We start from the raw sequence: 17,155 nt of genomic DNA on the forward strand, positions 1-17,155 counted from the left end.
TTTGGCTGTTGCACGAACTCACGGCTCAGGATGGGAAGAGACACCTTGGGAAGAGCTGTGGCCATTCCCAAACTTCCACGGACAAAATGGGATGAAGCCACGAAGATCCCCTTCCCCTTAGACCCTGAGATCAGCTCAGTTGGTTAAAACTTGGCTCTAATAATGCCAAGGTCATGGGTTCAATCCCCTGTGTGGGCCACTGACTTGAGTTGGACTGTCTGATCCTTGTGGGTCCTTCCAGCTCAGAATAGTCTGTAACTGTGTGTGATTCTTAGAGGGGCCAACAGCTCCTGGGGTCCTTCAGAAACAAGATCCCTGCTGTGCTGGGGGTGGATTCTGGCAGAGGAGGGATGTCCCCACTCCACATCACTCCATGTAGGTGACCCCGGTGAGGCAAAGGGACACCCAGGGTTGGAGCCCCCTCTGATGGGGATTTGCAGCCTCTTCCCATCACCCCGAGCAGGATTTTCCCCAAACCCAGCAGGGTGAGGAGCAGCTGCTCCCTCCGAGCAGGCACCAGGAGCGCAGCAGTTGGTCTCCAAGGGCTCCAAGGTCTCCAAGAAGCAGGAGGAGGGTGGCTGTGCCCTCCCTGGCACGGGCACCCTGACGTCAGCCAGGCCTGCCTGGAGACCGGGAAGAGGCGGTGGAAAATCCACCCGCGGGAGCACGAGGTGGGAGTTAATTAACCTGGCACAGGCCACACCCGCTGAGCCAGGAGAGGGACCCCGTGCCTACGGAATGCCCATCCCGCCTGGCACAGCAGGATCAGGACATGCCTTCATGCCATGATGGGGAGAGGTTGCCCTGCACCTCCAAATATTCTTTCCCACGGCGCAGAGACACAACTGGAGCGACTCCTTCCTGCCTCTTACCAAGGGGCTTGTTATTCCAGAGGCACCTGGAGCACCCTGGGGCTGGGAATACCTCTCAGGGCGCTCCCAAGGCCCTGCTGGGCTCTGGGCTGTCTCTGGCTCTGCACATCATTTATTTCAGGTGCTGCTAAACGGTCCCTGGGGCTCTCCAGGAGCTGAAGTGTCTCCATCCAGCATCCCGGGAGGACACAGCCCAGGGAGAGTGTGCTGTGCTCATCCATGGTGTCAGACACCAGAGAATCCACACACTCAGGCAGTGGGAATCACAGAATCATGGAATGGGTTGGGTTGGGTTGGATGGCACCTTAAAGCTCATCTCTCCCCCAAGGCAGGGAAACTTTCCACTGTCCCAGGTTGCTCCAAGCCCTGTCCAACCTGGCCTTGAACAATTCCAGACATGGGGCAGCCACAGCTTCTTGGCAAATCCCAGTGCTGGGACAGCATCTCCTTTGGCCACAGCCCAAGGAGGTTTGGGAACAGCCACAGCCCTTCCTAAGGTGCCTCTTACCACCCTCACCCAAGTTTTCATGCAGCAACCAGAAGTATCCCAGGAGGGTTCCCCCTTCCTGGAAGCCTGAGGAGGAGGAGGAATTGTCAGTCCTGGAGTTATCTTTGGAGGCACTCATCAGTTTCTGGGAGCCCTGGCACGTGTTTTGCCAGGAGGTGGGGACTGAACCCCCCTGGGGTGGCAGAGAGAGCACGTTGCCATGGGACAGCTGACATCATCATTCAACACAGAGAGAATTTCCCTTCTGTTGCCCCCAGATCTCAAACAAACACACTGGCAGCAGCACTCCCACCCATATCAACATCCCAGCCCCTAAATTTAGAGCCACAAAGCCAGACTGCCACACTTAGACAGGCCTAAACCCCCCCCAGCCCGGGCAGGGCTAAGGGGATGGATGCTCAGCTCCCACCCTGCTGCCCTGACAACGCTGCTGTCCTGTAGGAAGCAAACCTGCCCCAACTCCCACCCCAGGCACTGTCAGTTGGTGTTTTGACCCCAGACACTGCCTTGATTTCCACTGGAGCCTGTTCCAAGGCACAAGCAAGACCAAAGAGCCTCCCAGCTCTGCCACTGGAGCCAGACTGCAGTGATGGTAACCATCCAGGCACTCAGCAATAGGACAAGGGGGCACGATGGGCTCAAGCTCTGCCAGGGGAAATTGAAGTTGGAGATCAGAAAAAAATCCTTTGCAGAGAGAGTGCTCAGGGATTGGAATGGGCTGCCCAGAGAGGGGGTGGATTCCCCATCCCTGGAGGTTTTTCAGCTGAGCTTGGCCGTGGCACTGAGTGCCATGATCTGGTAAAGGGACTGGAGTTGGACCAAGGGTTGGACTTGATGATCTGGGAGGTCTTTTCCAACCCAACTGAGAAGAGCAACGAGGCTGGAGAAGGGACTGGAGCACAAGTGCTGTGGGGAGAGGCTGAGGGAGCTGGGGGTGTTCAGCCTGGAGAAGAGGAGGCTCAGAGGTGACCTCAGCACTGTCTGGAACTCCCTGAAGGGAAGTTGTGGCCAGGTGGGGGTTGGTCTCTTCTCCCAGGCACTCAGCAATAGGACAAGGGGGCACGATGGGCTCAAGCTCTGCCAGGGGAAATTGAAGTTGGAGAGCAGAAAAAACTTCTTTGCAGAGAGAGTGCTCAGGGATTGGAATGGGCTGCCCAGAGAGGGGGTGGATTCCCCATCCCTGGAGGTTTTTCAGCTGAGCTTGGCCGTGGCACTGAGTGCCATGATCTGGTAAAGGGACTGGAGTTGGCCCAAGGGTTGGACTTGATGATCTGGGAGGTCTTTTCCAACCCAGTCCATTCTATGACTCTGTGAGTCTATGATCTCAAAGGATGCTGCATCATGGGATGCAGTTACCAGTAGGATGGGGGCTCACAGCTACCTTAAGGTGGTTTGAAACAAAACAAGACAGGAAAAATCTCTATTAATCCAGCAAATTCAGGGTTTAGCATATGAGGATCATCTGAAAAAACATGGATTCATCCATTTTATTGCAGGCTTGTGCTGCTGGAAAGGCTGGGAGGTCTCCCTGGGGCATTGGGGGTGAGATGCCCTTCCAGTTCACATATCCCTGGTCACCATTCCCTTTGCCATGGCCTGGCTCTGCTGCCACCAGAAAGGAAGAAAAGAGGTGCCAAGTGGGGCCTTGGAGTCTCTGTCATGTCCTTGGGACATGGCAGTGGCAGCAGGGACTCAGGGACCCAGGGACTCGGGGACTCAGGGACTTGGAGCCAAGCTCAGCTCCTGCTTAGACTGATGGCAAGGCAGGACAACACCAGGAGCCTGTCCACACCCCCCCTGGTGTGCTGGCATTGGGAATCTGGCCCTGGATTCATCCATTGCTGCTCCCTGTGTGGGAATCACCCTGGTTTTGTGGTGGAAGGCAGGGGGTGAGTGTCAGCAGGGATGCCCATGGATGAGACATCACAGGATTTGGGGGTGTTTTAGGGATGGCAATGCCAGGGCTCCCTGTGGTGGGCACAGCATGATCCAGAGGAGTTGGAGAGGTGCTTCCCTGGGAACACAAGGAATTTGCAGGGTAGCATCCCCCAGCCACCTCCAAACCCTTCATCCAGCCCACACAGAGCTGCCCCAGTGACACCAGGATGCTGGGAAGGAGCATCCCACCAGGATGTTGGGAAGGAGCATCCCACCAGGATGTTGGAAAGGAGCATCCCACCAGGATGCTGGGAAGGAGCATCTAACCAGGATGCTGGGAAGGAGCATCCCACCAGGATGTTGGGAAGGAGCATCCCACCAGGATGCTGGGAAGGAGCATCTAACCAGGATGCTGGGAAGGAGCATCCCACAGGATGTTGGGAAGGAGCATCCCACCAGGATGCTGGGAAGGAGCATCTAACCAGGATGTTGGGAAGGAGCATCCCACCAGGATGGCTCCACCACGCTCCCCACCTGTCCATGGGAGGGGGACAGGGAATCCTCAGCTGTGCTGACCCCAACAAGGCCATCACTTTCTGGCCAAATGTCTGTAGTCCTGCACCTCCAGGCAGGTTCTGCCGGGGTGTTGGAGCCTGCCTGCACCTCACAGAGTCTCCTGCACAGCCCAAAACCGCTGCAGTCCCTCTCCTGAAGTTGCTCCAGGACCAACATCTCCAGGCCCTCGCACAGAGAGGACAGGGCTTGGATCAAGGAGAGGCAACAGCAGGGTCAGAGGGGGAATGAGCACAAGTTGGGATGCAGAGCAGGGAGCTGCTCCCAAACCAGGTATCCCCACCCCGAGGGCACAGCAGTGCTGTGGTGATGCCCCACTTGCTCCCACAGCACTCAGGACCTTCAGAAGCAGCAGGAGAGCGTGTTCCAATCACAGCCCAGAGCCAAAAGCTGCCCCATGGAGGGTCCACAGGACCAGCCAAAAGGCCTGAGCAGGGCCAGGTTCCAAAATTCCCCCCACTCACAGCCCTGGCTCTGCGTCAGCCGCCCCCACACCACCAGGGCCCTGCCAGTGGCTCCCCAGGGTCATGGCACTGTCATGGCCTCACTTCTCCTGCTCGGGGCTCACCCCCAGGAATGCCAACCTGCCTGGGCATCCCCTGCCCAGCCCAGCCCAGCCCAGCCCAGCAACCTCCTGCTGAACCTGAAATTCATCCCAGTTGGGGCTCAGCACACTCCAAGAGGAATCTCATCCCCTTGGAGGCAGGAGCATGGAGGGGAGGATGCAGCCAGGCCAGGGGGATGCTGCCTGGTGGGAGGGATGGGGGGGTGGGGGGATGCAGGTGAGCCAGGGGGATTGCAGGTGAGCCAGGGGGGATTGCAGGTGAGCCAGGGGGAATTGCAGGTGAGCTGGGGGAAAGCAGGTGAGTCATGGGGATGCAGGTAGGCTAGGGGGATGCAGGTGAGCCAGGGGGATTGCAGGTGAGCCAGGGAGGTGCAGGTGGGCTGGGGGAATGCAGGTGGGCTGAGGGAATGCAGGTGAGCCAGGGGGATTCAGGTGGGCTGGGGAGATGCAGGTGAGCCAGGGGGATGCAGGTGAGCCAGGGGATTGCAGGTGAGCCAGGGGGATTCAGGTGGGCTGGGGAGATGCAGGTGAACCAGGGGGATGCAGGTGAGCCAGGGGATTGCAGGTGAGCCAGGGGGATTCAGGTGGGCTGGGGAGATGCAGGTGAGCCAGGGGGATGCAGGTGAACCAGGGGATTGCAGGTGAGCCAGGGGGATGCAGGTGGGCTGGGGGAAAGCAGGTGAGCCAGGGAGATTCAGGTGGGCTGGAGGGATGCAGGTGAGCCAGGGGGATTGCAGGTGGGCTGGGGAGATGCAGGTGAGCCAGGGGGATGCAGGTGAGCCAGGGGGATTCAGGTGGGCTGGGGGAATGTAGATGGGCCATAGGGATGCAGGTGAGCCAGGGGGATGCAGGTGAAACAGGGGGATGCAGGTGGGCTGGGGGGATGCAGGTGAGCCAGGGGGATTCAGGTGGGCTGGGGGAATGTAGATGGGCCATAGGGATGCAGGAGGGCTGGGGGGAATGAAAGTGGGCTGGAAGGGGGGCTGCCTTTTGGGGAGGTAGAAGCTGGATAGAAGGGATGCAGCCAGACCAGGGGGATGGAGGTGGGGAGAAGGGATGCAGGTGGGCCCAGGGAATGCAGCCCAGTGGAAGGGATGCAGGTGGGTCAGGGGGATGCAGCCCAGCAGAGCAGGGATGCAGGTGGGCCAAGGGGATGCAGCCCAGTGGAAGGGATGCAGGTGGGCCCAGGGGGATGCAGCCCAGTGGAAGGGATGCAGGTGGGTCAGGGGGATGCAGCCCAATGGAAGGGATGCAGGTGGGCCAGGGGGATACAGACCAGGGAAAGGGATGCAGGTGGGCCAGGGGGATACAGACCAGGGAAAGGGATGCAGGTGGGCCAGGGGGATGCAGCCCAATGGAAGGGATGCAGGTGGGCCAGGGGGATGCAGACCAGGGAAAGGGATGCAGGTGGGCCCAGGGGGATGCAGCCCAGTGGAAGGGATGCAGGTGGGTCAGGGGGATACAGACCAGGGAAAGGGATGCAGGTGGGCCAGGGGGATGCAGCCAGCTGGGGTGGTCAGGGCCTGGTGGGTGGGATGCAGATGGGCTGAGGGAATGCAGTTCAGGGTAAAGGGATTCAGCCAGGCCTGGGGGATGCAGCCCAGTGGGAGGGATGCAAGTGAGCCAAGGGAATGCTGCCTGGTGGGAGGGATGCAGCCAGGCCAGGGGGTGCAGCTTAATGGGGAGGTGGGAGCCACTCGAAAGGATATGGCTGGGCCAGCAGGATGCAGCCCAACAGCAGGGATGCAGGTGGGCTGAGGGGATACAGACCAGGGAAAGGGATGCAGCCAGGCCCGGGGGATGGAGCCAGGCAGCAGGGATGCAGGTGGGCTGAGGGGATACAGACCAGGGAAAGGGATGCAGCCAGGCCCGGGGGATGGAGCCAGGCAGCAGGGATGCAGGTGGGCTGAGGGGATACAGACCAGGGAAAGGGATGCAGCCAGGCCCGGGGGATGGAGCCAGGCAGCAGGGATGCAGGTGGGCTGAGGGGATACAGACCAGGGAAAGGGATGCAGCCAGGCCCGGGGGATGGAGCCAGGCAGCAGGGATGCAGGTGGGCTGAGGGGATACTGCTCGGAGGAACGGATGAAGCCCAGCTGGAGCAGCAGCCTGGAGGAAGGGATGCAGCCAGGCCGGGGGATGCAGCGCAGCGGAAGGGATGCGGGTGGGCCAGGGGGATGTGGGTGGGTCGAGGGGACACAGGTGCGTTGAGGGGATGCAGGAGGGCCCAGGGAATGCAGGTGGGCTGAGGGGATGCAGGTGGGCCGGGGGGATGCAGGTGGGCTGGGGGGATGCAGGTGGGCCGGGGATGCAGGTGGGCCAGAGATGCAGGTGGGCCAGGGGGTGCAGGTGGGCTGAGGGGATGCAGGTGGGCCAGGAGGATGCAGGTGGGCTGGGGGGATGCAGGTGGGCCAGAGATGCAGGTGGGCCGGGGGGATGCAGGTGGGCCAGGAGGATGCAGGTGGGCCAGGGATGCAGGTGGGCCAAGAGGATGCAGGTGGGCCGGGGATGCAGGTGGGCTGGGGATGCAGGTGGGCCGGGGGGTGCAGGTGGGCTGAAGGGATGCAGGTGGGCCAGGAGGATGCAGGTGGGCCAGGAGGATGCAGGTGGGCCGGGGATGCAGGTGGGCCAGGGGGATGCAGGTGGGCCGGGGATGCAGGTGGGCCAGGGGGATGCAGGTGGGCCGGGAATGCCCCCTGCCGCGGCGGAGGGATGCGGCGGGGCCGGGGGATGCCGGGGGATTCCGCGGAGATGCTCAGGGGTGCCGGTGGACTGGCGCCGCGGCCGGCCCCCCCCCGGTGGGTACCGGCAGGAGGGTTCGGTGGTCCCGGACCCACCTCGGGGCCACCTGCAGAGCGCGCAGCCTCACTCGGGCGCACCGCAGCGCCGCGGGGGAACCCGCCGCGGCCCGTGGGGGGGGCGATGGGGGGTGTCGGTGTTGGGGGGGGGGGGTCGGCGGGCCCGGTACCTCCAGGGTGCGGATCTCCTTCTGCGTGAGGTCGTTGGAGGCGGCGCACTTGGTGCGGAGCCCCTCCAGGTTGGAGATGCTGATGTCGATCATGTTCTGGACCAGCTCGCACTGCTGCAGCGCCTTCTGCAGACTCAGCTCCTGCTCCTCGCTCCTCGTCATGTTGTCCTCATCCATCGCTCGCCGCGCCCCCCCCTCCCGCCCGCCCGCCCTCCCCTCCGCCCGCCGCCGCCGCGGCCCCCCCTTCCCTTCGCTTCCCCTCGCTCCGCCGGCGGCCCCGCCGCGCTCAGCCCCGCTCCGCCGGGGCCCGCAGCATCGCGGTGCCCACCGAGCCGTCCGCGCGGCGCCGCCGCCGCTACCCCCCCCGGGCGCGGCGGGGCGGGGGCGGGGGCGGCGCGCTCCGGCTCCGCGGGGCCGCGCTCGCTGCGCGCCGCTCAGCTCCGCTCCGCGCGGGAACCCCCCGCGCACGCCCCCCGGGCCCGGCCACGCACACAGCGCAGCCCCGGCACCCCCGGCCCCGGCACCTGCCCGCCATCTCCATCACCAGCATCCTCCCCGTTTCCACAGCTCCCCGGCCCCATCACCTTCCTCCCATCGCCCTCATCCTCACGCCTTCCCATCTTCATCTCTACCCACACCCTCGTCACCCCCAACCCCATCGCCTTCTCTCCATGCCCATCTCCATCCAACCCACCTCCACATCCTCATCACCACCCCCATCCCTATCCCAACACACCTTCCAGTCCCCAGCCCTGTCATCTTCCCCCCAGCCCCATCCCATCCCTCCCCACACCTCCCCGTCCACTTCCCATCCCTACCTCCCCCATTCCCATCACCCTTCCTCCCATTCCCCCCATCCCAACACCATCCCCACCTCCCTGTCCCCATCCACCTGCCATCTCCTATCCCCATCCTCTTAATCCCCATCACTCTCACGAGCATCCCCATCCACCCCCTATCGCCATCTCCCCATCCCTACAGCTCCCCATCATCATCATCATCACCACCCTCCATCCCCATCCACCCCCTATCCCCATCTCCCCATCCCTACAGCTCCCCATCATCATCACCACCACCCTCCATCCCCATCCACCCCCTATCCCCATCTCCCCATCCCTACAGCTCCCCATCATCATCATCATCATCATCACCACCACCCTCCATCCCCATCCACCCCCTATCCCCATCTCCCCATCCCTACAGCTCCCCATCATCATCATCACCACCACCCTCCATCCCCATTCCCCCCATCCCCACCTCCCCATCCCCACAGCTCCCCATCCTCACCACCACCTCCCCATCCACCATCCAACCTCTCATCCCCATCCACCTGCCCATCCCCATCCCTCCCATCCCCTTCCCATCCTCATCCACTTCCTCATCCCTCTGCCCCCCGGGCATGGGGCGGTGTGGGGAGTGCTGGGAGGGTGTGGGGTGGGGGTTGTGATATGGGGGGACGCTGCAGTGGGGAGGGGAGGGGATATGAGGGGGGCAATGGGGCTCTGGGGAGGCTGGAGCATTGGGGGGGGCAAGGGGGCAATGTGGGGGCTTGGTACAGTGAGGGGGGCTGGAAACAGGGGGATCTGGAACAATGTGGGGGGCTGGGGCAATGGAGGAGTTGGAAATTGGGGGCTCTGGGGCATTGAGGGGGCAATGGGAGAATGGAGGGGCTGGGGCAATTGGGGACAGTGGGACTATGGGGGGTAGGGGCAAGTGGGGGACCCTGCTGTAAGTGGGGGGACTGGGGCAATGGAGAGGACTGGAAATTGGGGGGCTGGGGCTATGGGGAGGCGATGGGACAATGAGGGGACCTGGGGCAATGTGGGGGACCTGGGGCCATGGGGGGCAAAGGTGCAAGGAGCAGGGCTGGGGCATTAGGGGGGCTGGTGCAATAAGGGGGGTGGAAATGGGAGAGGATCTGGGGCATTGGGGGGGCAATGGAGCAATGGGGGGGATGGGAATGGGGGGGACCCGAGACAATGAAGGGGACAATGGGCACTGGGGGGGCTGGGGCAATGGGGGACCTGCTGCAGAGGGGTCTGGGCAATGAGGGGGGGGCTGGGGCAATGGGGGTGGGTGGAAATTGGGGAGTCTGGGACATTGGAGAGGGCTGGGATGATGAGAGTGAGTGGAATTTGGGTGGTCTGGGGCATTGGGGGAACAGTGGAGCAATGGGGGATGTGGGGCATTGGGGGAGCTGGAGAAACGGCAGGTGAGTGGAAATGGGGAGACCTGGGGCATTGGAGGGATGGAAATTGGGGGTCCTGGGGCATTGGGGGGGGGGCCAGTGGAGCAATGGGGGGTCTGAGGCATTGGAGGGGCAGGGGCAATGGGAGGGGCTGGGGCATCAGGAGCTGGGGCAATGGAGGGTGTGGGGCACTGGGGGTTGCAAATGGGGGGCTCTGGGGCTTTGGGAGGGCAGTGGAGCATTGGGGGGTGTGGGGCATTAGTGGGGTGGAAATGGGGGGCTCTGGGGCACTGGGGGCAGTGGAGCATTGGGGGTGTGGGGCATTAGTGGGGTGGAAATGGGGGGCTCTGGGGCACTGGGGAGGCAGTGGAGCACGGGGGGGGGATGTGGGGCACTGGGAGGGGGAGGGAAATGGGGGGCTCTGGGGCACTGGGGGGGCAGTGGAGCATTGGGGTGTGGAGCATTAGTGGGGTGGAAATGGGGGGCTCTGGGGCACTGGGAGCAGTGGAGCATTGGGGGGTGTGGGACATTATTGGGGTGGAAATGGGGGGCTCTGGGGCACTGGGGGCAGTGGAGCATTGGGGGGTGTGGGGCATTAGTGGGGTGGAAATGGGGGGCTCTGGGGCACTGGGGGGCAGTGGAGCATTGGGGGTCTCGGGCATTGCAGGGGCTGGTGCAGTGAGGCCAATCCTGCTCAGCAAACCCGGGAATTATCCCGGAGAGACGGAGCCAGGGCGGTGCTGCCGGAGCCTCCCCTGCCCCGTCCTCGCACCGCGGACCTCCTGCCTTTGGAGACGTGACTTCATGCCCAGCTGGCACCTCCATCCCACTCCCTCAGCCCGGGAGAGCACAAGCCAATCCCCCAGTGGCTTTATCCAAATGACACCCCCCGTGCCCGCAGTGCTCCCTTCCCTCCGAGATGGAATATGGCTAAAATCGTTGGAATTCTGCTGATTTTTGCCTGGTTTTAATCAGGAGTTCTGATTTCCAGGCTTGCCCCTGTGCTGGGATGTCCCTTTGCCACCCTATTGCCAAGCCTGGAGGCTCAGAGGGACCCCAGGGTGGGAAATGCCAGTAGGTGTCCTGGTGCCACCGACCCGGGGTTGTGAGGGAGAAAAAGGGGAGGAAAATCCATCCAAAGGGGTCCAAATGCCAACTCTGTAAAAATACAAATAATAATAGGAAGAAGAAAAGGAGAAGTGAATAGAAAAATAAAATTAAATTAAATTTTAAAAATTTAATTAAATTTTTTTAAATAATAAAAAATGAATAAAATAAAATAAATTTTGAAATTAAATTAAAATAAAATAAAATAAAATGAAATAAAATAATAAAATAAAATAAAAAATAAAAATAAAATAATAAAAATAAAATAATAAAAAATAATAAAAAATAATAAAATAAAATAAAATAAAATAAAATAATAAAATAAAAAATAAAATAAAATAATAATAAAATAAAATAAAATAATAAAAAATAAAATAAAATAAAATAAAATAAAATAAAATAAAATAAAATAAAATAAAATAAAAAATAAAATAAAAACAAGAATGGAGACTGTGCTGGGAAAACCCTCCCATCCCCAAAGTCCCAGCAGCAGGAGACCTGCAGAGATTTTGGGTGTTCACCAAACCTCACAGTTCCCAAGAAACCCTATTGCAGATGGTGGTAGAGCTTCCATGCCTGGAGCTGGGCTGGCTATGATCCAGAGGGTGGATGAGCATTCCAGACAGTGGGAAGGGCACAATCAACTCATATAAAATGTATCTTGTGATATTTTGATTCATTTCTGTTGGTTTTCCCCATGTCTGTGAGTTGGAGCTGCCAAGAGTCTCTAACTCATGTGAATATTCCCACTGTGCCCAGCAAGGAAGGGGCTCTGCCAGGGCACGGCATCCTGCTGGGAATGGAGAGGGCATCCCCTGGCACAGCATCCCCCTGGGAATGGAGAGGGCATCTCCTGGCACAGCATCCCCTGGCATGGCATCCCACCAGGAATGGAGAGGACATCCCCTGGCACAGCATCCCCTGGCAAGGCATCCCACCAGGAATGGAGAGGACATCCCCTGGCAAGGCATTCCTGCTGGGAATAGAGAGGGTATCCCCTGGCATGGCATCGTGCTGAGAATGGAGAGGGCATCCCCTGGCACAGCATCCCCTGGCATGGCATCCCACCAGGAATGGAGAGGACATTCCCTGGCAAGGCGTTCCTGCTGGGAATAGAGAGGGTATCCCCTGGCATGGCATCGTGCTGAGAATGGAGAGGGCATCCCCTGGCACAGCATCCCCTGGCAAGGCATCCCACCAGGAATGGAGAGGACATCCCCTGGCAAGGCATTCCCCTGGAAACAGAGAGGGTATCCTCTGGCATGGCATCCTGCTGGGAATGGAGAGGGTATCCCCTGGCATGGCACCCTATTGGGAATGGAGAGGGCATCCCCTGGCATGGCATCCTGCTGGGAATGGAGAGGGTATTCCCTGGCACAGCATCTCCTGGCATGGCATTCCATCAGGAATGGAGAGGGCATCCCCTGGCATAGCCTCTCCTCACCCAGGCCAACCCTGCTGAGAAACAGGCACCACACCACCACATGAGGGTTTTCCCAAGATGTTTTCATTGCTCCAGGTTGTTGCTGAGCTGCTCCACAGGCATTTGGCTTCCTTTATTATGAATGTGCCAAACAGCATCTCCAGCTCCACACTGGATGGGAGGATCTCTTGGATTTCACCTCTCAAGGTGCACCTGTTTTAATTCCCTGTGAAAGAGCATCTCTGACACCATCATCCCTGTCCCATCATCTCTGTGTCATCAATTGTCCCATCACCTCTGTCCCATCATCTCTGTCCCATCATCCCTGTGCCATCAATTGTCCAATCACCTCTGTCATCATCATCCCTGTCCCATCACCTGTCCCATCATCTCTGACACCATCATCTCTGTCCCATCACCTCTCCCATCACCTCTGTGCCATCATCGCTGTCACGTCATCTCTGACATCATCATCCCTGTCCCATTATCTCTGTCCCATCCATTGTTCCATCACCTCTGTCCCATCATCCCTGTCCCATCATCTCTGTCCCATCAATTGTCCCATCATCTCTGACACCATCATCCCTGTCCCATCATCTCTGTGTCATCATCATCCCTGTCCCATCATCTCTGTCCCATCAATTGTCCCATCACCTCTGTCCCATCATGCCTGTCCCATCATCTCTGCCATCATCATCCCTGTCCCATCATCTCTGTGCCATCAATTGTCCAATCACCTCTGTCATCATCATCCCTGTCCCATCATCTCTGTGCCATCAATTCTGTCCCATTATCTTTGTCACCATCATCCCTGTCCCCATTATTTCTGTCTCATCACCTCTGTCCCTTTATCTCTGTCCTATTATCCCTGTCACCATTATCCCTGTCCCATCATCTCTGCCATCATCATCCCTGTCCCATCACCTGTCCCACTATCCCTGTCCCATCATCTCTGCCATCATCATCCCTGTCCCATCACCTGTCCCACTATCCCTGTCCCATCATCTCTGCCATCATCATCCCTGTCCCATCACCTCTGTGTCATCAATTCTGTCCCATTATCTTTGTCACCACCATCCCTGTCACCATTATTTCTGTCCAATCACCTCTATCCCTTTATCTCTGTCCCATTATCCCTGTCACCGTTACCCCTGTCACCATCACCTCTCTCCCATCACCTCTCCCATCACCTCTTCCCCATCATCTCTGTCCCATCATCCCTGTTCCATTCTCCCTGTCCCACCATCCCTGTCCCAACACATCTGTCCCATCACCTCTGTGCCATCAATTCTGTCCCATCATCTTTGTCACCATCATCCCTGTCACCATTATTTCTGTCCCATCACCTCTGTCCCTTTATCTCTAATTATCCCTGTCACCTTTATCCCTGTCACCATCACCTCTCCCATCACCTGTTTTCCATCCTCTCTGCCCCACCATCCCTGTCCCATCACCTGTCCCATCATCCCTGTCCTAACACCTCTGTCCCACCAATTCTGTCCCATCATCTTTGTCAGCATCATCCCTGTCACCATTACTTCTGTCCCATCACCTCTGTCCCTTTACCTCTGTCCCGTTATCCCTGTCACCTTTATCCATCATCATCACCTCTCCCATCACCTCTTTTCCATCCTCTCTGTCCCACCATCCCTGTTCCATCATTCATGTCCCACCATCCCTGTTCCACCATCCCTGTCCCACCATCCCTGTTCCATCATTCATGTCCCACCATCCCTGTTCCACCATTCCTGTTCCACCATCCCTGTTCCATCATCCCTGTCCCACCATCCCTGTCCCACCATCCCTGTCCCATCATCTCCGTCCCCATCATCTCTGCCTCCATCTTCCCACAATCCCCTCTTCCCAAACCCAGCAGTGCCATAAATTTATAGGACTGTTTCCCAAGGGGACTGTGCCCTGCTGTTCCCCATCCCAGAGAAGTGCCAGGGAGATCAGCTCTGGATCCCAGGGGGATGCATCCATCAATTTAAAACGATTAAACAGCATCCCAAAGATTTTGCCTTCTCTGGAGCTCGGGATTTATTAGAGATAGGAGAAACCCCTGGAAAAATCCAGGGGACAGCAGCAGCTCTGGATCCAGGGGACAGCAGCAGCTCTGGATCCAGAGGGAGAGCAGCAGCTCTGGAACCAGGGGGCAGCAGCAGCTCTGGATCCAGGGGACAGCAGCAGCTCTGGAACCAGGGGGCAGCAGCAGCTCTGGATCCAGGGGGACAGCTCTGGATCCAGGGGACAGCAGCAGCTCTGGATCCAGGGGGACAGCTCTGGATCCAGGGGGACAGCTCTGGATCCAGGGGACAGCAGCAGCTCTGGATCCAGGGGGACAGCTCTGGATCCAGGGGACAGCAGCAGCTCTGGATCCAGGGGGACAGCTCTGGATCCAGGGACAGCTCTGGATCCAGGGGGACAGCTCTGGATCCAGGGGACAGCAGCAGCTCTGGATCCAGGGGGACAGCTCTGGATCCAGGGGGACAGCTCTGGATCCAGGGGACAGCAGCAGCTCTGGATCCAGGGGGACAGCTCTGGATCCAGGGGACAGCAGCGGCTCTGGATCCAGGGGGACAGCTCTGGATCCAGGGACAGCTCTGGATCCAGGGGGACAGCTCTGGATCCAGGGGACAGCAGCAGCTCTGGATCCAGGGGGACAGCTCTGGATCCAGGGGACAGCAGCGGCTCTGGATCCAGGGGGACAGCTCTGGATCCAGGGACAGCTCTGGATCCAGGGGGACAGCTCTGGATCCAGGGGGACAGCAGCAGCTCTGGATCCAGGGGACAGCAGCAGCTCTGGATCCAGGGGGACAGCAGCAGCTCTGGATCCAGGGGGACAGCTCTGGATCCAGGGGGACAACTCTGGATCCAGGGGACAGCTCTGGATCCAGGGGACAGCTTTGGATCCAGGGGACAGCATCAGCTCTGGATCCAGGGGACAACTCTGGATCCAGGGGGACAGCAGCAGCTCTGGATCCAGGGGGACAGCTCTGGATCCAGGGGACAGCTCTGGATGCAGGGGACAGCATCAGCTCTGGATCCAGGGGACAACTCTGGATCCAGGGGGACAGCAGCAGCTCTGGATCCAGGGGGACAGCTCTGGATCCAGGCGACAGCTCTGGATCCAGGGGACAGCTTTGGATCCAGGGGACAGCTTTGGATCCAGGGGACAGCAGCTCTGGATCCAGGGGACAGCATCAGCTCTGGATCCAGGGGACAGCTCTGGATCCAGGGAACAGCAGCAGCTCTGGATCCAGGGGGACAGCTCTGGATCCAGGGGACAGCAGCAGCTCTGGATCCAGGGGGACAGCTCTGGATCCAGGGGACAGCAGCAGCTCTGGATCCAGGGGACAGCTCTGGATCCAGGGGACAGCTTTGGATCCAGGGGACAGCTCTGGATCCAGGGGACAGCTCTGGATCCAGAGGACAGCTTTGGATCCAGGGGACAGCAGCTCTGGATCCAGGGGACAGCTCTGGATCCAGGGGGACAGCTCTGGATCCAGGGGACAGCAGCAGCTCTGGATCCAGGGGGACAGCAGCAGCTCTGGATCCAGGGGACAGCAGCTCTGGATCCAGGGGACAGCTTTGGATCCAGGGGACAGCAGCACCTCTGGATCCAGGGGGACAGTTCTGGATCCAGGGGACAGCTCTGGATCCAGGATGTGCAGGAGAAGCCCCGAGGCTGCAGGTGGCATCTCCCAGCTGTTTCCAGGTGCTCGGGAAGGGCCTCCCAGCTCCTGGTGGGAAGGGCAGGGCCATCTGTCACCACTGTCATGCACCCAGAGGGACAACTGAGCCTTGCTGACCTCAGCTTCCAGCTCCTGGTTTCCCTCGTGGGGCTGTACAGGAAAAAGTAGGGAAGAAAATGAAAAAAAAATAGGAAAGCAGCTGCTCTGCAGCAGATTTTTGGGTTCCTATGGGATCCAGCCTGGAGCTCTTGATGTTTTCATTTCCCTTGCCAGCAACAGGATTTCCCCAGGAATTTTTTGCCTCCTGCTATACCCTGGACTCCCACTTCCCAATGGATGTCTTCCCATCATCGCTCTGTCTGTGCTTTCCAAGCCAGCACCTCTCACTTCCACCTGTTTTCCTTATTCCATGTGATCTAGAGCAGCACTGGGGCATCTTTCCAGCAGCCTGGGTTAACTCTCCCCTCTAAGTCCCTTCTCTAAGGAGGCTCCAGGGGTTTTCCAGACACATTGGGAAGCAGAAGGGATAGGGATAAAGGTGTTCCCTTCTCACAGCCACCTCCATTTTGCTGCTCCCGTGGCACTGGAAGGATCCCAGCAGGTCTCCTCTCCTCCAGCACCCAGGGAATCCCTGGAGCTGCTTCCCTTGGTCCCAACCTGCACCCAAAGGTGCCCCTCTCTCATCCCAAGGGTTTTCCAAGGGAGGCAGCAGCATTGTGTTTTCTCAAAACCATATCCACAACCTTGACCCAGCAAATCCTGCTGCCATGATTTCCATGGGATCAGTCACCACCCTGCTTTGTGGTCTCTCCACAAACATTCCCACAATCAGGGAATCATGGAATGGTTTGGGTTGGAAGGGACCTTAAAGGTCATCTCATTCCACACCTGCCATGGGCACGAACAGCAGGTGAGTGGGATTCTCCCTGTCATAAATTGAGACCAAAACGTCTTTTATTCAAGCCAATAAAAATTTATTGTAATTAGCAAGTGTCCTGGGTTGAGCTGGCAAAACACCAACTGTCCAGGACAGAGTGAAAAGGGTTCCTCCTCCCCCCCAACCAGCCAAGGGAAGAAGAAGAGGGAGAGAGGAAAAAAAACTTCTAAAACCAGGTTTATGCTGAAACTAACTACATGTATTTATACAGAGAAGAGAATATTAAGAGGAAAGTACAATATAACACACACACTTACACAAGTTACATATATATAACAAGGAATAACTCCCCACTCCCCAATTAATACAAAGCCCATTACTCTAAATTCATAAGCACTCCAAAAGACACTCAGCAAGAAAGTATAACAACAAAATATTTCTACTTCCCTGAATGCACACAAAATGCAAGCACAGTGTTATAGTTTGAGCTGGCAAAATGCC

At 58.5% G+C, this 17,155-nt stretch overlaps 1 protein-coding gene across 3 annotated transcripts in view; it reads right to left on the reverse strand.

The window, feature by feature from the left end:
* The window catches only part of KSR2 (kinase suppressor of ras 2), a 113,223-nt gene extending 105,682 nt beyond the window's left edge, over window positions 1-7,541 (reverse strand). For all 3 annotated transcript variants that reach the window (XM_071572353.1, XM_071572351.1, XM_071572352.1), the window contains exon 1: window positions 7,365-7,541. In XM_071572353.1, coding sequence (XP_071428454.1) covers window positions 7,365-7,541 — 177 coding nt within the window. The remainder of the gene's footprint in view (window positions 1-7,364) is intronic.
* Between the last annotated feature and the right edge of the window lie 9,614 nt (window positions 7,542-17,155).

Source organism: Pithys albifrons, chromosome 17 (assembly GCF_047495875.1).
Source record: "Pithys albifrons albifrons isolate INPA30051 chromosome 17, PitAlb_v1, whole genome shotgun sequence".
In the NCBI taxonomy this organism is placed as follows: domain Eukaryota; kingdom Metazoa; phylum Chordata; class Aves; order Passeriformes; family Thamnophilidae; genus Pithys; species Pithys albifrons.